The sequence below is a fragment of the Acomys russatus genome, chromosome 11 (assembly GCF_903995435.1).
Source record: "Acomys russatus chromosome 11, mAcoRus1.1, whole genome shotgun sequence".
Lineage (NCBI taxonomy): Eukaryota > Metazoa > Chordata > Mammalia > Rodentia > Muridae > Acomys > Acomys russatus.
In genome coordinates, this window is record NC_067147.1 from 37,792,485 (window position 1) to 37,816,237 (window position 23,753).

The 23,753-nt window shown below is 44.1% G+C and overlaps 1 protein-coding gene and 1 non-coding gene across 2 annotated transcripts in view; one reads left to right on the forward strand and one right to left on the reverse strand.

Moving 5' to 3' along the window:
- The window catches only part of Ascc1 (activating signal cointegrator 1 complex subunit 1), an 84,337-nt gene that overhangs the window by 27,312 nt on the left and 33,272 nt on the right, over positions 1-23,753 (forward strand). The window contains exons 6-8 of the mRNA XM_051153097.1: positions 7,037-7,173; positions 12,861-12,980; positions 22,431-22,555. Of these exons, the coding sequence (XP_051009054.1) occupies positions 7,037-7,173; positions 12,861-12,980; positions 22,431-22,555 (382 nt within the window). The remainder of the gene's footprint in view (positions 1-7,036; positions 7,174-12,860; positions 12,981-22,430; positions 22,556-23,753) is intronic.
- On the reverse strand, positions 920-1,023 carry LOC127196014 (U6 spliceosomal RNA). The gene has a single exon (XR_007831420.1). It is a non-coding gene; the product is annotated as a U6 spliceosomal RNA (small nuclear RNA).

Consider the following 23,753-nt stretch of genomic DNA (forward strand, 5'->3'; position numbering starts at 1 on the left):
CAAAAATGAGGCAAACAAAGAACAAGGTGCAATCTGTGGGTGGTAAATGTATTCTTTGGGTGCCTTGTTAGGTTAGGGATCTTACTGTGGAACTTAAAATTCTAAACTAGACTTCTTCCTGCATGGCTCCTATTTAGAGGAGCGTCTCAACGTTTTTTCTTTGTTTTCCATTTATAGAATGAGGTTAATGAAATCTGACAATTACCTATAGTTAAGGATATAAAGTGCCTTTATGGTACACTAGATGTGGTCAACCTGGAAAACACTGTGCTAAGTGAAGAACACCAGTCACTGAGGTTGTCTTTTTGCATGATTCCTTTCATGTGCTGTGTGTAGACTAGGCAAATCCATCAGCAAATCCAGAGACAGAAGTCACACTAGGGCTTGCCTGTGAGGACAGGAAGTGATTACTTAATGTGCATGGAGTATTTGGAGGAGATGAAAAAGTTTGAAAGTAAGGAGAACCTATTGGCTGCACAACATAAACATGCTGAATGCCACCGAATGTTACATGGTGAAGCAGCCAATTGTATGTGAAGTGAATTAAGCTTTAATTTAAAAAGGACTTAGGAAATGTATTCTTTGTGTTTTCCAGAGGCAAAGATATGATAACCACGTAAGGCTCAGGTTCAGCCCTCAGAACTTAGTTTAATGCAAAGTATTGGGTTTTTTCTTTTTAAACACTTTTTACATATACATTTATATTATTACACATATATACAATAGATTACCTATAACAAGACGAACCATGACACAATCAGGAATTATATAAATGTTACATTCTTAGTGTTTTGGCTATTTGTATTTGACAGCCTTGAAGAAAACGTCTTTCCTATCTTGGTGCGTCTAAATTTCTGAATGTAAAGCAATCTCCATTACATATTGTCATTATCAACTTAAAGCACCCATCTAGGCCTAAAAAAACATGGAACGCTTCACAAAATTGCAACTCATCCTTGCGCAGGGACCATGCTAATCCCTGTATCATTCCAATTTTAGTATAAGTGCTGCCGAAGCAAGCACTGGTGCAAAGTATTAGCAGGCACTGGTGCAAAGTATTGTTATCCGAAAGCATTGCAATATCTGTTAAGATAGATACATTTTGTTTTGTTCAAGGCTGGGTCTCATTCTATAGCCCACACTGATCTAGAGATTACTTTAGAGCTCAGGTTGGTCTCAAACCTAAAATCCTCCTGCCCAGGCTTTCCAGGTGCTGCGATTACAGATGTGCACCACCATACCCACTGTAAGCCCCCCACATTTTATAGTCTTGTTTGGAGGCAAGTGCTTAGGGTCAGTTATTCTTGGGGAGTTCATGATGGACTCAGTTGTCATGAAATTATCAAAAGTGATGACAGACCCCAAAGAGATAGTCTTCATTTTTGGAAGCAGGATATCATTTGGCCTGGGCTGGCCTTGAATGGCTCATCCATCTGTCTTCATCTTCCCAAACTGCAATTCCACAATTATATGTGCTGCCACACCCAGCTCAAAAAATTTTTATTAAACCAACATTTAAAATATTGTGCACTCAGCTAGGTGGTGGTGGCACATGCCTTTAATCCCAGCACTTGGGAGGCAGAGGCAGGTGGATTGATGTGAGTTCGAGGCCAGCCTGGTCTACAAAGTGAGTCCAGGATAGCCAAGGCTACACAGAGAAACCCTGTCTCAAAAACAAAACAAAACAAATTGTGTGCTCGGGGCTGGAGAGATAAGGGCACTGCTCCTCCAGAGGTCCTGAACTCAATTCCCAGCTACCACGTGGTGGCTCACAACCATCTATAATGAGATCTGGTGCCCTCTTCTGGTGTACATGCAGACAGAGCACTGTATACATAATAATAAATAATAAATCTTTAAAAAAAAATACTGTGCACTCAGGGCTGGAGAGATGGCTTAGTGGTTAAGAGCATGCACTGTTAAGAGGATCACACCCCTGCACTCACATCAGGGAGGTCACAGTCACCTGTAACTTCAGCTCAAGGGGATCCAACCTCCTCTGTTGATGGAATCTGACACCCTCTGCTCTATACAGGCAGCCGTGTGCATGTAGTACACATAAACTCAGACACAGATACACATACAGACCAAAAAAAAAAAAAAAAAAAAAAAAAAAAAGCTTTAAAATACTGCATTCTTTCTGGGCATGGTGGTGCAACCTTTAATCCCAGCACTCAGGAGGCAGAGGCAGATGGATTGCTGGGAATTTGAGGCCAAAGTGAGTCTAGGATAGCCAGGATGACACAGAAAACAAACAAATATTGTGTTTTCTTTTTCCTGAGAATTGTTGTTTTATTGGGCTACTGTTTATTTCTTTAGGGTAAGATGATTAAAACCAGAACCACCCAGGTGGGCTCTACTACCAAGTGTTGCCCCCCCCCCAAGTCCCTAAATAGTATGTGAAATTCACATAATATTGGAGATTTCAACCATAGAGGCCTTGCTTCTGGGAGTCCCAACAAATCATGTCTAGCCACTCCAGAAAATGTAATGACAAAAGGCCAGAAAAGAGTTTATTCATGGTAACCACATGAAAAAAACAGGATCAAGCCTCATCAGCCCACCTTGGCAGGTACTAACAGGAGCCTCAGGTTCACATACTACAGGGGAAGGATTTGGGTATGGGCACGAGGTGTGTGCATAGCTAACCAGTCTTGGTCAGACTATGTCTGGTTTTTTTGGGCTCCTGGACTCTGGGAAGTTTTATTGCTTGGGCAGGCAATTTTATTCCTCTGTTACTGCTTGCCACATGGGTGGAGGGACACAGCCTCATTTTGGGATGATCTGTCTGTAAGTGTCACTCTTCTGGCAGGTTTAGGGCTTTGCCTGGCAACTTCCAGTTGCCATTCCAGGAACCTGCAATTGTCCCCGGACTCGTCTTATTTAGTGCCTTCAGCCAGGATGCAGGAGCATTGCCAGCTGCTTTAGATCAACGTTTCTTAAGTGATTGGCCTGCAGAATTGAGCAAGAATCTCACCCAAAGTTTTCAGGTGTAAAGGAAATGTGCAGCACAAAGACAGAGCTGTGGGGCATCTGTCCTGCTTTAGCCACTCACTGGACATATGCTAGGGCCAAGTGGGAGAGTTGGTGCTTTGTAGCAAAAGACTCCTCTAAGTCTCTTGTCTTGAGCTCATCAAATTAACCATCTTTTTTTTTTTTTTTAAGGTTTATTTATTTACATGTACACCTGTGCATGCCAGAAGAGGGCATTAGATCTCATAGACAATTGTGAACCACTATGTGGTTGCTGAGAATTAAGCTCAGGACCTCCTGACAAAAAGACTGTGCTCTTAACCTCTGAGCCATCATCTCTCTAGCCCCAAAAAGATTTCTTTATTTTATGTATATGAACACACTGTTTTCATGCACACCAGAAGAGGGAATCAGATTCAATTACAGATGGTTGTGAACCACCATGTGGTTGCTTGGAATTGAACTCAGGACCTCTGGAAGAGCAGTCAGTGCTGTCAACCACTGAGCCATCTCTCCAGCCCCAATTAACCATCTTGAAGTGAGTGGTTCAGTAGTGTTAAATACATTGACATTGCACAACTGCCAGCTGTGTATCGCTTCATGCCATTTTATCCTTCCAAAAGGAATTCATACCCATTAACAGCTGCCCCGTCACCCCATCCCTAGCAGCCACCAGTTTGTAGTCTGTTCTCCATACTCTAGGTGCTTCACATAATAGAATAATAAATTATGTGGTCCTTGTGCCTTGTTTCTTTTATTTAACGTCACGTTTTTGGCACACTCTTGCTTAGGCTGATGTTTCTCCAATTGGGATAACACAGTTTGTTTACCATTCATTTGTTGATGCGCATTTGGACTAGTCTCATCTCTTGACTGTGTGAGTAGCACTTTTAGGAACGTGTGTATACATGTTTCTCATTGGGACTTTTTTTCATTCTCTTGGGCATGTACCTGGGTGTAGAATTGTTGGTTATGTGGTAATTCTGTCTGTTACTTTTCAGCAGCTGCCAGCATGTTTTTCACAGTGGCTGCACTGAACTACTTTACTTTCCTGGCATTGTCTGAGGTTGCAATTTCTGGCAACCTTGTCAGTATTTTTTTTTCCCTCTCCATTATTTTGAGAGTCAGTACCTCATTGTGGCTTGCTCTGCAGTTCCCTAAATTATTAACAATGTTGAAGGTCTTTGTGCGTTGTTATTACAGCTGATTGGGTTTCTTCCTTGGGGAGATATCCATCTAAATCTTCTTTATTTTAAAGACTAGATTGTTTGTGTTTTGTTTTTGAGTTGCAGGAGTTATTATATATTTGGGATATCCTATCTTTAACAAATAATGCAAATGTGTCTCCTATTCTGTAAGCTCTCTTCCTTCCTCCTCTCTCTAGATCCGCCCCTGCTTTCTCTTCTCCTTTGCTTCCCCCTCTTCTTATCCTTCCCTCTCCTCCCCCTCTGCCTCTCTTCCCTCTGCTTTCTTCCCTCCTTTCCTCTCCTATGGTTTCTCCTTCTTATACTCCTCCTCTCTCCTCCCCTGCCCTCTCTTTTCCTCTCCTCTCCCCTCTTCTTCCTCTTCTTTCCTCTCCTCTCCCTTTACCTGTCCTTCCTCCCCTCTTTTTCCCGCTCTTCTCTCCTCTCCTCTTCCATTTTCCTCCTTCTATCCTTTTCTCTCCCTCTCCCCTTGACCCCCTTCCTTGTTTCTGTCTTTGCTTCCCTTCGCCTAGGGTGACTTTGAACTCACGATCCTCTTGCCCTGGCCTTTTAGCGCTGGGATTACAGGTGTACCACCATGCTTGGTTTCCTTTCCTCTCACTTGCTTACTACTAATGTATTACATTTGTGAATTTTGATTAAGTCCCATTGCCCTGTGTCTCATTGCTTTTGCTTTTACTATTATATCTAAGAAGCCATTGCCAAATGCAGGGTGATAGAAAATTAATTCTAGTCGGCTGTGGTGGTGCACACCTTTAATCTCAGCACTTGGGAGTTTGAGGCCAGCCTGGACTACAGAGCAAGTTCCAGGATAGCCAGAGCTGCTACACAGAGAAACCTTGTCTCAAAAAACAAACAAAGCAAAACAACAACAAACAAAAAAAGAAAGAAAGAAAAGAAAATTAATTCTATTTACTTTCTGAAATATTTGTGGCTTGATTTTATGTTTAAGTCACTGATCCATTTTGAGGTAATTTTTATGCACAGTTATGCTCCACCTTTGCTCTTCCCATGTGTAGACTTCCTGTGTATTTAGGCTTATTTTTATGTTCTTAGTTATATTCATACCTTTTACGCGTGGGTTTTGTTTTGTGTTTTGAGAGAGTCTTATTCTGTAGCCTTGCCTGGCCTGGAACTTTCTATGTAGACCAAGATAGCCTCAAACTCATTGAAATTGGCCTGCCTTGCCTCCTCAGTACTGGATCTAAAAGCATGTGTCATCATGCCTGTGTATATTGATAGATTATCTCCAACAATGAAATGAGCCAATTCAAGCCAAATGAAAAGTATAAATGCATGTTTATTGAAAGTGAGTTCATCGACCTCATGAGAGGGGGTCAGTAAAGTTGCCATGTAGAGGGAGACAGAGAAGCGAGGTGAGGGGCAGAGAGAATCAAAATGTCTGTATTATATATGGAAGAGCCTCTGAGAGGAGAGGAAGCTCTGCTTCTTGGCTGGAAAGTTCAGGGTAGAGGCCAGGCTGTGTACCAGCTATGGCCTGTAACTGGTAGGGACTGAGGGATGCTAGGAGAACCTGGAGGCCAGGTCTGCTTTGGTTAAATGGGCACCATAGCTGCTTGTCCTGGGTCTAAACTCCCAACATACATATTTGAACATTTTATTTATTCACATATATATGTGTGTGTGTGTGTGTGTGTGTGTGTGTGTGTGTGTGTGTGTGTGTATGTGTTTTGCCTGCATGTATATCTGTGTATTACGTGTTCAGTGTCCAAGAAAAGGGTGTTAGATCTTCTGGGACTGGAGGTACAGCCAGTGGTAAGCCAACTGTGCATGCTAGGGATTGAAACTGGGTCCTCTAGAAGAGCAACCCAGTGCTGCTAATCACTGAGTCACTTCTTCAGCCATTAAAAAAAAAAAAAAGACATGTTTCTGTTGTGCTTCAGAGCCAGTACAAACAGCTCCAGGTTCTCCCAGCATTCCTCTGTCCCTATCTGCTACAAGACATGGCTGGCATACCCCGCCCTCTAACCTGAACTTTCCAGTGCAGAGGCTTCGCCTTCACCATAAAATCCAGACATTTTGGTTCTCTCTGCCCTCCCACCTCCACCCCCTTGCATGGTGGCCAAGAGTTGCTTTCAATGAACCTACATTCATATACTTTAACTTGCCTTGCATGAAAAGCAGTCCAACACCCTCCTTTCCACCTCACCACCCCTTCCTAGTTCCTTATTTTTTAATTATAGGAAAAGGGAGGAATGTTAGTTCACAAGCAGATCCACTAGCTTGCTTCTAAGTTTCTTAGCAACCTCTGATGTCATCACCTGCCACCACCAGGTGTGCTTCAGCTGCATATCAGATATAAAGGACTGACCCGTCTCCTCTCCCTCTTTGCCTCAGTTTCTCTCTCTCTCTCCTTGTGTCTGCAGTGCCCCCTTCTCCCATCTTTCTCCCCTGCTCTCTCCCGAGTCTCTCCTGGTTGTTCTCCCATTGTCTCTCTGTCTCTGCCTCCATACAGTAAATCTCTTTCTACCATATCTGTTGCATGCTCTCTATACTTAGCAATATTATAACAGTTTCACTATGTATCCCGGCCAACTTAGAATTTGCAGTGATCCTCCTGCCTCAGCCTTCCAAATGCTGGGATTACAGGTTAAGCCCCCTTATCCTGGTTAAACATTTTTGCTTGTTTTTGAGATGAGTCTCACCATGTAGCTCTAGCTGGCCTGGAACTTCCTGTGTAGCTCAGGCTGTCTTGGAACTCACAGAGACCCACCTGCTTACGGTCTCCTGAGTGCGGGGTTAAAGGCATGCTCCATCTCGTCCAGCTTTGTCGTGACTGTTCTCACCATTTGCTTCTCTATGAGCTGAGGTTCTTGTTTCTCTTCCTCTGACAACAGGATCGTGGGGTTGACAGCTCCATTTTTCAGAATCCCAAAAAGCTTCACCTAACTATTGGGATGTTGGTACTCCTAAGTGAACAAGAGATCCAGCAGACCTGTGAGATCCTGCAACGCTGTAAGGAGGAATTCATTAAGTAAGTAGCTGGCAACAGCGGGAGGGAGGGCAGCCCAGGCTGGGGTCTGTTCTGTGTCACAGACTGGGTTTTGGATGACAGAGCTTGATGAAACGCAAATGATTAAAGCATATATAAGATCTATTTATTTTATGGGTATGAATGTTTTGTTTGCATGTTTGTGTATGGACCTTGTATGTGCTCAGTGCCCACAAAGGTTAGAAGGTGTCAGATTCCCTGGAACTTAGCTGATAAATGGTTGTGAGCCACTGTGTAGGTGCTGGGAAACAGAGCTTGGTTCTCTGCAAGAACAAGTGTTCTTAACCACCAAGCCATCTCCTCAGCCCTGATTTGTTCATTTGTAGTACTTAAAATTGGGCTATCAACCAAAACTTTGAAAATTGACTTAAAGCTTGCATTTACAGTTTTTAAATTGTACTAATTGATAGGCAAATTTTGCTCTTAAACAGTACATCCATTGTTTGATCCAGAGTAGCGAATTACTGCTTCAGTGGCTTAAAACCACACACATTTATCATCCGATTTACCAGGTCAGGAGTGGGGAGGAAGGTCAGCGCAACCACAGATTTGTTTTTAGATGAGAGAGCTGGATGAAATGGGGATTTAATGGTTTGTTTGTTTGTCCATAAAGAATACAAACACATATGCTCATGCCATGTTTTAAGGGAAAATATCTATTTTCTTGCCTTTAAAGTCTAGCTTTTAGAGGTTTCCCACATTATCTAGTGTCTTCGTTTCCTCACCTTTAATTCTAGTATTGTATTTCTCTTGTCACCTCTCTCTGCGACTGCAGCAGGAACAAGCTGTTGGCTTTTAAGGGCTCTGACTTGATTAAATTAATCTATGTAATCAAGTCAATCCCTGTTATCAAGGCTCGTAACCAAGACCGGGAGGATAGTAAGACCTTTCCTCTGGGAGGGCGGTTTTCTGTTGCCTTGCTCCTTTCAGTTTCTGAGGCTCAATCCTCCAGTCATAGCTGAGGTTGAGAATGGAAGCTCATAGGCCAGCAAGCTAGAGTATGCAGTGATGAAGGAGAGATCCTCGCCAACAGTGCAAACAAGGACTAACACCTGAGGTTGTCCTTTATCTCCACACAAGCACCATGGCGTGTGTGTGCTCATACCTGTGAGTGTACTTGCACATTATTATATACAGCTGCCATATTATTCTACATGGCCTTGTAGAAATGGGTCACCTGGCTCACTGGGTAGAAAAAAGGCAAAAGGATTTAAAGTTTTTCTCTGTGTTGCACACAAGACTCTGTAGTACATTGATTTGTTTGGGGCCAGTTACTCATTTTCTTTCTCTTCTTCTTCCTCTTCTTTTTTGAAACAGGGTCTCAGTATGGCTAGGCTAGCCTTAAACTGACAGAGATCCTCCTGCCTCTGCTTCTAGCTTTGCTTCCTGAGTGCTGGGGTTAAAGTTGTGCATCGCAAGCCGGGGCATGGTGGCGCACACCTTTAATCCCAGCACTTGGGAGGCAGAGGCAGGTTGATCACTGTGAGTTTGAGGCCAGCCTGGTCTACAAAGTGAGTCCAGGACAGCCAAGGCTAACACAGAGACCCTATCTCAAAACACACACACACACACACACACACACACACACACACACACACACACACACACACACATACACACATACAAAGTTGTGCATCACTACTCCTCATCAATTATACTTTATGCTAATTGCTTTAAAGATAAAATTGTTGTTGTTTTTTTTTTTTGAGGCTTGGTGTTTTTTTTTCTTTTCTCCTCTTCTTCCTCTTCCTCCTCCTCCTCCTCTTGTTCTTCTTCTGGATTTATTTATATACCTGCATGCAAGAAGGACACCAGATCCTAGTATAGATGGTTCTGAGCCACCATGTGGATGTCGGGAATTGAACTCAGGACCTCTGGAAGAGCAGTACAGAGTCTATGTAGCCTTGGCTATCTTGGAATTCACCTTATAGACCAGGCTGGCCTTGAACTTACAGAGATTCACCTACTTTTGTCTTCCCAGTGCTGGGTGATTAAAGGTGTGCATCACTATGCTTGTTTTCTTTATTTACTTTAAAGACAGATTTCTGCTAAACTTAACTGAAAATAGCTGCATTTTCCTGGCTGCCTCTGGGATAATCCTGTAAGAAAAATGTAGAGTTAGATAAAATATTTATATAGTGAAGTATTTGTTCTTCTTGCCTTAAGAAAAATCAGGCCCCAGGTTTTAATCACTGAGTTTTAATCCTAAGCTATGGGGCAGACCTAGCTGAGCTCTTCTCTTTTGTGTATTTAGTGCCTTTGCCAAATTGGAGCCTGGATGCGTGTCAGAGTCAGTGTGCACTGGGAATAAAGAACAGTCCTAATAGTTCTAAGACCCTGACGTGACAGGATGAAAATGGTAATTGTAGTTTTTCACATTCAGCAAAGCTTTTGAAATTGGACAAAGTTGCCCTGCCAGAAATCTGCAGCGTATGCAGAAAGATGTTTGAAGATGCTCTTTTCAAAAAGCTGGGAAGATTTGAGACCAGCAAGTAAAATCAAGCAAGCTCCCCCTTCTTCTGCCCCTCTGTGCTGAGTGCTCTTGTTTAAAACATTTACAGTGGTAACCTACTACTGAGATGTCAGATGAGGGTCAGAGTCAGGAGCCTGGCATGCCTACACAAGACCAGTTTCCCCAGATCGAAGAGACTTCACTTTTAAAAAAATGTATTAAATTCTGGCGAGTAAATTCTTTTGATTTTTACTTACATTTGTCCTTTGATCTCAGCCTTTGCAGTGGGTCCCCTTAGGAAGTATGCCAATGTGTAATGGCATTTCTAACCTGAACCTGCTATGCTGTAAAGATCCCAAAATAAAACGTGCAAAGGAAAACACTGGAACTAAGAGGACCAGTACAGACTGTGCCATAGCTTAATGTGATGGCATTTCAAGTTGGAATATTAAAACAAACACAATTTACAGTGTGACTTGCTAAAGTTGCAGTGTTGTGGGTATGTGAAGGACATGGGTAGTTGAGTCTGGAGCTAGTTGTTGAAACCAAAGGACTCTGTCTAACTCGAACCCGGATTTTCGTGGAAACTCTTAAGCTCAAGGCTCATGCAGCTCAGTAGATTTTGAATGAATTATTCAGTGTTGAGGAAACTCTGACGCTCAAATGTGTCCCTTGTGACAGTTTTCCGTGGGATGTAGGACAGAAACAGGGCAGTAGCTCTGAGTATCTGCTTTGACAAGCATAAACCAGTCCCTCTTCAGCTCCAGCCTCTGTCTCCTGAAGCCCGAGAGACCCTCAGAGGCAAGGGCTTTATTCAACAAGTGCACCTAAGAGGGACAAGCGCACCTCAGCTGCGCTCACTGGCCCGGCTGGTCTTGTTTCCTGGCCAGTGTGGGCGCCCTCTGCTTGTCTGAGGCCCTGTTGATTCAGGGTAGCTCCATGTTGGTCTCCTCCAGCCTCTCAGTCTCTGTAGAGACTGCACTGCAGACACCAGTCTGCCTGTCTGGCAGGTGTTGGAGTACTCCAGTGGTAGCAGCTTCTCCAGCCCTCCCAGATCTCCCACTTGGAAGATAATTCCATAGGAACGTGCCACCCAAGTGCACTCAGATCTTCTGAGGGTTGAAGGCCTTGGTGGACACACTCTGGTCAGACTCCTCAAGGAGGGATTTTATTCCAGCTGAATCCAGCTTGATGATCACAACATGCACGGCCTGGAAGTGGCAAAAAGGAAGTTGTGGGGCACCATGACAGTCAAATGGTTTCCCAGGGTGCAAGGCAGAGTTAAGGAACAGGTCTCAGGGCTACCAGTAGAGCCCAGAGGAGGCCTTGATATGACAGGCATTCCTCTCAGTTGTCCAGAGCAGCTTTCCTCAGATGGCAGGACATCTGTCAGTGTTGACTAGAGATCCCTTGAGCACCTGTTTTATTTAAGGTACAGAGATATAAAAGTGAGAGAGATGGTGCCTAGCCTTATGATGCTTAGGGAACAGAATATAGTGAGTGGAGCTTTCCTGGCTATCAAAAGGGCAGGAAGCTATTTCCGGTTGAAGTATATATCTGTTAGAAGGATCTGGGAAGAAAACACAATGATGGGAATATTCTGGGCATTGTTGTTTCCCATTGGATGACACTTTTCCAGTTTCCAAGGCTACACTTTTTCATGCTCCCTTAGACCAAATAGGCTGAGACTCTTAGTTCTAATTGGCCGTTGAGAAGTCGTGGGGAATGCGTCTTAGGTTATCATCCACTCTTAAGATTAAGAGTTTGAAGTCTCAGAGGAGGAAACTGGGACAGGACAGGAAGAAGAAACATTGAGGAGATATGGGAAGGGAAAGAAGTGCCTGACTCCAGAGTCTGGTTGGAATCTTGTTAGCCTAGAGTTAAGAATTTTGATGCAGTTAACAAGATTTGCTGTGAAGATTGCCTACATAAAAACAATGTTCTTTTTCTTTCATTTAGAAACATTTCAAATGGGGATGTTATAGTAGCAATGAAAAATACCAAATGTAACCTTTTTCTTTCCCAGATGTGAACCTGTAACTTTTTCACAGACAGGAGTATGAATGTTGTTAGAATGAAAACCTGTCTTAGGACCTAGTATAGACATTATGTGTGTAGTTTTTTTTTTCCTGTTTGTAATCCTGTCTAGTGGACTTTCGAACTGTCCTATGATCTCATTTATCAAAAGAAGTTCCTCAGAAACACATAGAGCCCTATGTAGTGGTTTGAGTGAGAATAGCCCCCATAGGCTTATTTATATGTTTGATTTCTTGGTCCCCAGTTGGTAAACTGTTTAGTAGGTGTGGCTTGTTAGAGGAGGTGTGCCATTGGGGTGAGCCCATGCCATTCTATTAGCTCTCTGTACCTCATCCTGTGGATCAAGATGTAAGCTCTCAGCTACTGCTCCAACCATGCCTGCCTGCTGCTGTGTTCCCACCACGATAGTCATGGACTAACGCTCTGGAGTCCTGAGCCCCAAAGTTGCATTTGTCATGGCAACAGAAAAATAACTTAGACACAGTGTAAGCCAGAAGCTGTCAAACTCATATGTGGGTTTTGTTAAGACACTTAGGGTAACTTCTCTTGAGAGGCTTGTACCCATAGTTTAGTGTGTACTGTCATTTTCCTAGGCCTGTCTGCTGCCTCTTTCTCCATCTCTCCTTTAATGCCCCTGCTTAAATTTCTATGAAACTTTCTTTTTTTTTTCTTTCTTTTTTAAAAATGTATTTTATTAATTTATTCATATTACATCTAAATTGTTATCCCATCCCTTAAAAGCTCTTTCTTAATAGACTTTAAACACACACACACACACACACACACACACACACACACACACACACACACACACACACACACACCAAACAGACAAAAGACCTAAACGACTTGGTTCAGCAGCTGTGGTTGGCTGTGCTGCCACTCCCTTGGGGTGAGTCCCTAGAAAGGTGGGTCTAGGGGGCTCTTCATTAATGTTGACAGGAGCTCCTGAAGTTGTGTTATTTGCTGTGTACATCTTTTGTTGATAGTGCGTGGAAGTCTCTAGTAACTTGAAGAAATAAAGGAGAGAGAAAGGCCATTATAGAATGTCATTGTCAATCATGTCATCCCTCGACTCTGTCTTAGAGCTCATCAGTGAGTATTGGCACATGGTGTGGTGCTGAAATACTCTCCTATAGTTTGCTTCTCTGTTCACACAGCTGTAAAACCTTTTTGACAGTGACCTTTCTGGAGGCAGACCCCTGGAGGTGGAGATGGCAGGGATCGAGTACATGAATGACGACCCTGGCATGGTGGATGTTCTCTATGCCAAAGTCCACATGAAGGATGGCTCCAACAGGTAAGTGCTTTTGTTGTTGTTGTTTTGGTTTGGTTTTTACTTTTTGTTTTTCTTAGAGACAGCCTTGGCTGTCCTGGAGCTCACTTTGTAGACCAGGCTGGCCTTGAACTCATAGAGATCCACCTGCCTCTGCCTCCTGAGTACTGGGATTAAAGGCCTGCGCCGCCACCACCCAGCTGAAAGCTAAAATTTTATTATTGATGCAGAATGTAGACAATTGTTTTCCTTCAGGCTCATTTTAAAGAAAACTATCTGCCAAAGTCAGCAGTGGTGGCACATGTCCTTAATCCCAGCACTCCGGAAGCAGAGGCAGGCAGGTCTCTGAGTTCAGGGCCAGCCTAGTCTACATAGTGAGTTCAAAGACAGCTATGCCTACATGAGACCCTGTTTCAAGAAAACAAAACAAAACAAAACAAAAAAACAACAAAAAGATAAAGGAAGCAAAAGAAAACATCTACCAAGTAGCTGAGTCTGATCAGCCATAATTTGCCGGTCAATGTTCTTTCAAGTACTAATGGTGTTTGGTGGGCAGAGATGGGCTCAGTGCCCAGCTCTTCCAGACAGCCGTCTACTTAGGTGTACACGCCAAGTGCTCCGTACATAATGTCAATTTCACCACAAGAATGAAAGGGATATATGCCCAAGGGAAAAAATTCAATAAAGTTTTATCATTTTTCTGCTTTATCAAGAATAAAGGAGGTTGAATTTTTTTCAAGTTCTAAATGTTTAGTGAAGACTGTTTCTAGTAACACAACCAGGTGCCACCAAGGTCCTTTGTGCTGAAGGACCCCAGTTTTTCATGCCATTGCTTTTCTCATTAGTTTGAAACATTATTTCATGGCTTAGCCCAGGCTAGCGTTAAACTTTCAATCCTCCTGCCTCAGCCAAGTAAGTGCTGGGACTTCAGGGTCATGTGACCATGCTAGGCTGCACCATTGCTTTTGCACTATGATTGCAAATGCTGTCCAGTAAAAACAGCAACAGTATTTCCTACTGCATGCTCTGCACATCTCTGCCACTGGGCCATTCCGCAGCTAGTGTTCTGTGATTGCTCTGAGGCCAGCCTAGTTGCTCAGTAGGTCACGGTGCTTGATGTTCAAGCCTGGAAACCTGAGTGCATGAAAGGGGGGAGGGAGGAGGGCTTCAGAGAGCTGTCGCCTGACCGTCACATGTGTGCCACACATAACCCCCACACCGATAATTAAAAACAGTTTTGATGTCATGACCCTTATGTCTCAGGACTTTACAGAATAAACCAGGAGAACTTGTAGTCTAAGAGTCCTATCTTTGACACTTAAGACTGTGTCATTTCTGGGGAAAGTGCAATTAAGTTTTGGTTAGCATTTAGTGTTCTAGGCCAGAACGGAACCGTGGCACATAGCGCTCATGTGTAGTATGCTCACTCAGCACTGCACACGTATGCTCATATTATCTTCATGTGATCTTTGCAATATTTGTACAAAGTAGAGGCTGGTGTGCAGAAACACACTTAAAACTCACTGCTGTGAGACTGAAATCTATGCTGGGGGGTCTGGAGAGATGGGTCAGAGGTTAAGCACACCATCTGTTTTTTTCAAAGGTCCTGAGTTCAATTCCCAGCAACCACATGGTGGCTCACAACCATCTATAATGAGATCTGGTACCTTCTCTGGTGTTCAGGCACACATGCAGGCAGAATACTATATATATTATATATATATTGTTTTTGTTTTTTTTGAGACAGGATTTCTCTGTGTAGCCCTGGCTGTCCTAGACTCACTTTGTAGACCAGACTGGCCTTGAACTCACAGCGATCCGCTTGCCTCTGCCTCCCGAGTGCTGGGATTAAAGGCATGCGCCACCACGCCCAGCATAATAAATATATTAAAAATAAATAAATCTATGCCAGTTTATAGGCATAGGAAGGCATATGGGAAATTATGTGAGATTATAATGTTTGATTGTACAAAATAATGAAAATCTTTTCCTTTGTGCTTCAGTCCTGTTTTAAGGCACATGTGGCAGAGACCAGACAGTTAGGACTTACTCTGCTCGTGGTGGCTCGCAGGAGGGAAAAGAGAAGAGCTAAGAAAGAATGAGGACTTAGTGCTTTGAGTGTTTGCCTTTGCTCTTGCCGCGTAGACCTTTAGTTCTGTAGGCCTTGAGCTGCAGAGAGTAGGAGGTTTGACAATGGAAACAATACGACCATGAAACTAAGTTTCCTTGCAGGACAGTCCTCACACCTGATCTGCCCCTCACCGACGGAGAGCTCGGGTCTCAGCAGCCAGTTCCTCTACCTGTCCCCACAAAGCCAGCCCTTATGTGTTTGGTGCACTTCATTTTGTCAAAACTTTGTGAATTAGGGGCTGGAGAGATGGCTCAGAGGTTAAGAGCACTGGCTGCTCTCTTCCAAAGGTCCTGAGTTCAATTCCCAGCCACCCACATGGTGGCTCATAACCATCTGCAATGAGATCTGGTGCCCTCTTCTGGTGTACATGCAGGCTTTGATATATGTGTATATATGAAAAATAAATAAATCTTTTAAAAAAAAAAAAAAAAAAAAAACTTTGTGAATTAAAAGGCGAGTTGACCCTGCATCCACAAACATGATCAATCAAGAACATTCTTGAGTCATTGCCATCTTTTACTGCTCTATTTCTGACTTTCTGTTGTCAGTTTCTCCACAGGAAGTGCCATGTGTGTTACTTCCAAACTTATCTCTCCTTCCCATGTACACTTTTTAAGAGACATGTATTCTAAAGTTCTTATTTAAATCAATTTATAAGCCTTCTGAAATGTCTCCTTTATGCAAGGACGTTTGCAGGGCTGTGCTAGTTGATACAGAATAAGGTGTGTGTGTGTGTGTGTGTGTGTGTGTGTGTGTGTGTGTGTGTCTGTCTGTCTGTCTGTCTGTCTGTCTGTGTTCATGTGATGTGGGTATGTGCACAGATGCAGAGAGTTTCTTTCTCTAATTCTTTTTTTCTTTTTGGTTTTTCGAGACAGGATTTCTCTGTGTATCCTTGACTGTCCTAGACTTGCATTGTAGACCAGGCTGGCCTTGAACTCACAGCGAATCGCCTGCCTCTGCCTCCCGAGTGCAGGGATTAAAGGCGTGTGCCACTACGCCCTGCTCTTTCTCTAATTTCTACCTCATTTATTAATTAATTTGCCTTTGCAATGGGATCTCTCATTGAAACTGAAGCCTACAAAGTTTCAGGCTGGAGAGGGCTACATTGTAAGACTGGGTTCTTGTTTTGTTTAGTAATGTTGTTTGTATAAAGTCAATATAATAATTACCATTGTTATCCAACAAAACAGCATCATTTAAAAGTTAAAAAAGTATGTACTCATTATAGCAACAAAAATTATAAGATAATTAGGAATAAATATGACAAAGCACTCACAAGACTGTGTTGCAGGAAATCATAAACTGTAAGAAATTTGCATATTTGATAATAGATGCTGTCTCCGTCCATGTTCTGTGGCTGTGAAGAGACACAGTGACCACAGCAACTCTCATGAGGGAAAACATTTCATTGGGACTTGTTTGCAGTTCTATCAGTGTAGCCCCTTCTCTTTATAGTGGGGGCGGGGCAGCGTGGGGGCACAGAGGCAGACACGGCAGCTGAAAGTTCTATATCTAGACCGGAAGGCAGCAGGAAGAGAGAGCCACTGGGCCTGGCTTGGGCTCCTGAAACCCAAAGACCACCCTTAGAGACATCCCACATCCCTCACCCTTATTCCACTTAATTATGCCTGTCACCTTAGTTCATGTCCAATTCTTTAAATAAGCTTTAAGAAGTTTTAAATTATTTTATGTATGTGGGTGTTTTGCCTGTATGTAAGTCTATATACCACCTGTATGCCTAGTGCCCTCAGAGACCAGAAGAAGGAGTCAGATCCTCTAGGGCTGGAGTTAAAGATGGTTTTAAGCCACTGTGTGCGAGCTGGGAATTGAAGCTAGATCCTCTGAAGAAGCAGCCAGTGCTCTTAGCCACTGAGCCATCTCTCCAGGCCACCCCCCCCCCCCGTCTTAAAAATAACCCAATGGGTTCTGTTCATGCTGCCTATAGACTCCTGGGTGTAGGGCATCCACTAGAGCATGGTCAACCTATTGGTATCTACACCCTTAAAGACTTTGGACTCTCCCTTCCCCAGTGGCCATCAACTCTACAGGGCTCCTCAGTTAGGGTTGGGACTCCAGCACCCTTTTCCCTTTGTCCTAGAATGAGACTGATGGGGTCTTGTACAGACCCCATTCTTTAAAGAGGCCATTTGCCCTGCATGGTTTTGTTTTGTTTTCTTTTTTCTAAGACAGGGTTTCTCTGTGTAGCCTCAGCTGTCGTAGACTTGCTTTGCAGACCAGGCTGGGGCTCGAACTCACAGAGATCTGCCTGCCTCTGCCTCCCTGAGTGCTGGGATTACAGGTGTGTGCCACTGTGCCTGACTCCCACATGGTTTTATATGAATTTAAAACAAGTCATGTGCTGTACACATAACTGAAAGGGAGAGAGCCAGGAGCAGGAACCATTAGGGGAGGAGTAGTAGCAGGGTGTTTAGAAGGCATTAAAATAGTCTAGGAGAAGCAAGATGGCCCAAATTAGAGCAGTGGCCATGGGAATCAATAATTGGATGCAAAAAGTAAAATCTGCTTGATTGGGCGATTTTTTTAAAAGTGGAGGGTGGAGAGATGACTAAGCTAGTTTATATCAGGAATACAAAGGTGATTCACACTAGGAAATCTAATAATATCACTGTCAAAGTTAAAAGCAATATCCAAATACATGCTTGAAAGGATTTTGCTGGGCACAGTGGCACACTCCCGTCTTCCCAGCACTCAGGAGGAGGAGGCCAAGGTGGAGTTCAAGGTCATTCTTATCTACAGTGTGAATTCAAGGTCAAGACTACCAGAAACTTTTAAAAACGGCAAAACTGAGAGAGATGGCTCAGTGGGTAAAGGTTCCTGCCACCAAGCCTAAGGACCAGATCCTTAGGTCCCTAGAACCCACAAGGTAGAAGGAGAGACCCAATGTTTCAGCTATTCCCTGAATTCCACACCCGTGCCTGCACATGTTCACAATTAAACAAACAAATGTGTAGTGGGAATCTCTTGTGTATTGTATGGACGCAACACCTGTCAATAAAAAATACCTATGGCCCATGGCTGAGGCAGGAAATATAGGTCAGACATCTAGTAGGCTGAAGGGATTCTGGGATAGAGCCAGGTGCACGAGATTCAGCCAGCAAGATATGAGTAAGACTAGACGCATGGTACCTGAGCTCAGGTAACCAGCTATGTGGCAAAATGTAGATTAGTATGTTGGGTTGTTTTAAGTTATGAGATAGTCGGAGAAGGACCTAGCTATAAGGCCAGGGATTTGTATAATATTTAATGAGTCTCATGAGTCGTTATTCTGGAAGTTTGGGGACCGGAGGAAAAACTGGCCTAGAACATAATGGCATCCTACTACACAAATGCAATTTAAAAATAAAAGCAAAACAAATAAGCCTAGTCCTGAGAGTTGGCAAATGAAAGAGTTGTATTTGTATGTTTTGAGGTTAAATTTTATAACTGCATCGTCACTGTCTATAAGCTGCCCTCTCCCTCACAGCCAGGCTTTCTAGTTTTGTTTTGTTTTCAGCAGATAAATGAAGTAAAAATTATCCCGCCACCCCTAATCTCCCAGTTTGCCTTCCTAAAGGAAAGAACTAGAACTACATTACACTATCCTGCAGTTATTTTTCCAGAGTCTCATGGGTTGGACTTGCTGTGTAACCAAGAATGACCTTGAACTTCTGTCTTCCTGCCTCCCTTCCTACGTGCTGGGAATAAAGGTGTAGGCCACCATGTCTAGTTTTATTGGTATTAGGATCGAGCCCAGCACTCTACCAACTGAGTCTTTTCTGCACTTCTTCTGATGGGGTGGGCCTGAGACACTCACTGACATGCCAGTGTGTCTAGGTGCTCCGAAACACTGCATCAGTTTTTAAAAATTTTACCTGGATGCCACAGGATTTCTTTGTGGTAAAATTGCCCATCACCTCGCATCTTTGAGTTAATTGATAACTGCCAGTCTAGTATTTGAGTTCTTCCAGCCTGACACCGAGTTAACCCATGTGTCCTGCTCTCCTGTGTACCATCCCTGGGCCTCAGCTCGATTCCTTGCCTGGGTCACAGGCCTGTCCTTCCTTCTTGTGCTCCGTTCTGTCTCTCGGGGAGGTGGCCAGAATCTTGAGGCTAGAGAACACTTAGTTTTCTAAGTCTAGCACTTTTCTTTTTCTTTTTTTTTTTATTAATTTATTCTTGTTACATCTCAATGGTTATCCCATCCCTTGTATCCTCCCATTCCTCCCCCCCCCCCATTTTCCCATTATTCCCCTCCCCTATGACTGTTCCTGAGGGGGATTACCTCCCCCTATATATTCTCATAGGGTATCAAGTCTCTTCTTGGCAACCTGCTGTCCTTCCTCTGAGTGCCACCAGGTCTCCCCCTCCAGGGGACATGGTCAAATGTGAGGCACCATAGTACGTGAGAAAGTCATATCACACTCTCCACTCAACTGTGGAGAATATTCTGACCATTGGCTAGATCTGGGAAGGGGTTTAAAAAAAAAATGGATAAATGGATTGAGCTAGAAATGATCATAATGAGTGAGTTAACCCAGAAGCAGAAAGAATCAAATGGTATATACTCACTTATATCTGCACTTTTCAATTAATGCATGGCTTACAGTAGATGCTCCCTAAACAGTTGATACTTACTTAGGTTGTTTATTTATTCAGCTGCAATCCAGATACATTGCGTATTCTCAGCTTTTCGTCTTCATCTACTTCCGTCCCAGCTCAGTTATAAACCTCCCCCCGACCCCTGACACTCCCTCCCCCACACCGCCCCATAAGTCACCCAGAGTGCTTCATGCTGCTGTTACCATCAGGTTTACTTTATAGCCCACTGTGCCTTGTTTCCCTGTTTGTTGGTGTCACCTTGCCATCCTCTGATAGACACTGAAGAGCTTATGGAGCTCTTGCCCCTTTATGCTCTTCTATCGTTTACTAGTTCCTTAATGAACATGTTATTTCTATAAACAGGAAACAACTTAAGAGAACAATTATGGAGGCATATCTCCCCCTGCCCCCACCTCTGTAGTAGTGACTGAGCCCTGGGACTGCACGTTGATCTGTTTCTGGTGACGTGCTTTTCGTTCCTTAGTTCTTGGCTTTTAGAAGCCTGCACTTCTTGTGGCCTGCCAAATGCTGCCATTTCTTTCTTTTCTTTCTAGTGTCATAAGACTGGTATGCACTTGCCACCTCCCTTTCTGATTCCTACTCTGTCCTTTGTCACAAGGCTTCTGATTGTGGTGTGGTGACAAAACTGCTTTGTTGCAAGTTTCTCTGCTGGTTGTGCCCTTCATCACTCCTTCCAGCCTCTTTGGGGTCCTCTTCCTGTTTTTTCACTCTTACCAGCTATCTTCTGGTTCCTTCTCTGCCCTTTCCATAGGTATGTGTCCCAGGAGGCTGTCCATAGCTGCCTCTCGCCTTGCTCTTAATTCTCCTCCATGCTGTACCTTCCTGTGCTTCCACTGCTCTTCTTGGTTTATTGAGACAGGCTCTCTTGTGGCCCAAGCTGGCTTTGAACTCAGTATGTAGCTGAGGAGGACCTTGACCTCCTGCTTCTATCTTCCAAGTGTACGTGTCACCACATCTAGGTTAAGGTCACTGAGCTGACAGCCCCACATTCCCATCATTTACCTACATTTAACTTTAGACTTATATTTCTGCATGTTCGTGGACACATGTGCCTGAACTGTCTATCCTTCAAACCTGATATCCACACAGTTAGAGTGGTACAGCATTAACCCTGTCTCTTGACAATAGTGAGCAGATGAGTCTTCATAGCGAGATGGCTCAGCAGGCAAAGGTGCTTGCAGCCAAGTCTGACAACTTGGAGTTCAAGCCCTAGAACTGACACTGTGGGAAGAGAGAACTGACTCCTACAAGTTGTCTTCTGATCACTCCTCCTCCACACTTGCACTGTCACACATGATAGCTCACTTGCCTTGCTTGCTTGATGTGTCTGTGCCTCTGTCTCTCTGTCTCTGTCTGTCTGTCTGTCTGTCTCTCTCTTATGCGTATACATACACAAGATAAGAAACAAAGTCATGTTTAAAATAATAGAAATGTTGTTTCAGTGCTGGGATTGAATTTGGGGCCTTGTACATACTAAGCACACATTCTACCACTGAGCAACACCCCAGCCCTAACCTAAAGTGTGTGTGTGTGTGTGTGTGTGTGTGTGTGTGTGTGTGTGTGTGTGTGTGTGTGTTTGGATTTGACACTTAACAGTTCTGTGACCTTGCCAAGTTCCATGACTTCCCTTTCCTTAGCTCCTTCATTGGTAACTTAGGGGTAATGATGTGTTGTGAGAGTGAAGTGATTCAGCAGACAGTGCATGCTCAGTGCGTTGGGCTCAGTGCGTTGGGCTCAGTGCGGTGGGCTCAGTGCAGTGGGCTCAGTGCAGTGGGCTCAGTGCAGTGGGCTCAGTGGGGTGGCCAGTGCATTATCTGTTTTTTTTTTTCTCTAACGACAAAGCCACCCAGCTGGTCCTGTGCCACTGCCCTTTTCCCGTCTGCTCTCCACTTTGAAAACACTTTCTACTCTGCAGAGTCAGAGTTCGGAAATGGACACTGAGTCATAACATCCCTGTTAAAAGTTTCACCCTGTGGTCTGTCCACTACTCCGTAGCCAGCCCTTCTTACTCTGTCACAGATGTGTCCAGTACCCAGCAGGCTGCCGTCTATGCTGTGGCTTGCATGCCTTGGGCTCTTGAATGTACTGCTTTTTCTTGGCTTGAAGTACCCTTCTTCTGGTTTTGTCTGTGGGCCTTTATTAATCCTTCAAGAACGTGCTTACATCTCTGTCTCCATGCAGAGTCGTTTACTCATAAAAACATGTTGCATTGCAATGATATCTCTTTTCCTCTCCCTATACCCATCTCCAGGATTTTGTTTTGTGACCTGGGCTGCCCTGAAACTTTCTGTTTCTCATGTTTGCCTCAAACTTATGATCCTGCTGGGCCTGGTGGTGCACATCTTTTCAATCCCATTACTTGGGAAGCGCAGACAGGCTGATCTCTGTGAGTCTGGGGCCAGTTTAGTCTGCATAGTGAGTTCTAGGCTAGCCAGTGCTACATAGCAAGACCTGTCTCACAAACAAACAGAAAATAACAACAAAGTTATGACACCCTACCTCAGTCCCCTGGGTGCTGGGATTACAAGCTTGTGCCACCATAACTGGCAGCAACTTATTCCCAAGGCTGCCTTCTTGACCAGACAGTGAGCTCTGGTGGGGCCGTGGCCCTTTCCCCTGCTGGCGCAGAGCTTCACATGACGGGCACAGAACACACACTCCATACATGCTGAATTGGTGGTCGGGTTTGGAGTTTCCTAAGATTTCGATGCTTCACCCTGCAGGCTCCAGGAGCTAGTTGACCGAGTGCTGGAGCGCTTTCAGGCGCTGGGATTAATAGTGAAGGAGTGGAGCAGTGTGAAGCTGCACGCCACGGTCATGAACACACTCCTCAGGAAAGACCCCAATGGTAAGTGCCCCCAGAGCTGCAGCAGGGCTGTGATCAGCAAGGCCTGTGCAGCCAGCTAGAGCCTTCCATGAGTGGTGCCTTTGCTCTAGTGAACCCAGTGGAAGTGGCAGGGGCATATCTAGCATGCACTTAGTCTTGCCACACACGGGGGTTGTCAGATTTTGCAAACAAAAATATGAGATGAGGGTTGGGATCCAGTTTAGGGTAAAGTGCTTGCTTAGTGTAAGTGAGGCTCTACTCCCAGTCCTTAGCATCTCTCCCCACCCCCGGAAGGAGCCCAGGCCAACGCAACCTAAACAATGCAGGGCCTCAGTCTCCCGGCACCCTTCCTCTTCCCTCGATGCTATCCACCTTGTTTTCTGAGACAGGGTCTCCCACTTGCTTGTAATTCACTAAGTAGGGTCCTCGGGCTTTTCAGTGAGACCAAGATCCTCCTATCTCTGCCTTCCTTGGGCTAAAAGTATAAGTGTGCCATGGTGCCAGCTTTTTTTTCCCCCTACTTGCAAGGCTCATACTTGACTGACTGAGCATCTCTCAGTTAGTGTTTTTTAATAGTTTTTTTTTTGGCAGGGGGGGAGGTATTGATATACTTTTTTCCAAACTGCTAGTGCTCTTTGTTCTTAGCAGGGAAGCAGTTGTTTGTTTGTTTGTTTGTTTGTTTGTTTTGCTTGTGCTTTTGAGACAGGATCTCATGTAACCCAGGCTGGCCTTAAACTTGCTGTGCAGAGGGAGATGACCTTGAACTCTGCATCTCCTGCTTCCATACCCTGAGTGCTGGCTCTGTAGGGTGTGTGCCATGGCAGGCTTTCAGAACGCATTTTTTAAGCTGAGGGGTACGCCTGAGGCTGGGGTCTTCTTCAGAACAGTGGCCATTTGAGCTGGGTCAGGAGTTCCCACACACTTAGCCCATGGAGTTGTTAGAGTTCTGGATAAGTTTTTCAGTTCCAACTGGGACTCTGCAGACCTGTACAATGCAAGAGATTCTGAGAAGTAGAAATACGATGCTTATAGATGGTCTGTCAGTGAGCAGGAATGGCTTACCAGTCAGAAAACATTCTGGAAGTTAAATAATTTGTGAGGGTCCTTTGAATTTTCTCTTCCCTGTGCTCTTCTCTGTATTGATTTTTTTTACTTGAAAAGGACATGAAAAGATATGTTGCTTTTTTTTTTTTTTTCTGTCTCCATTCCCTTTGATAGT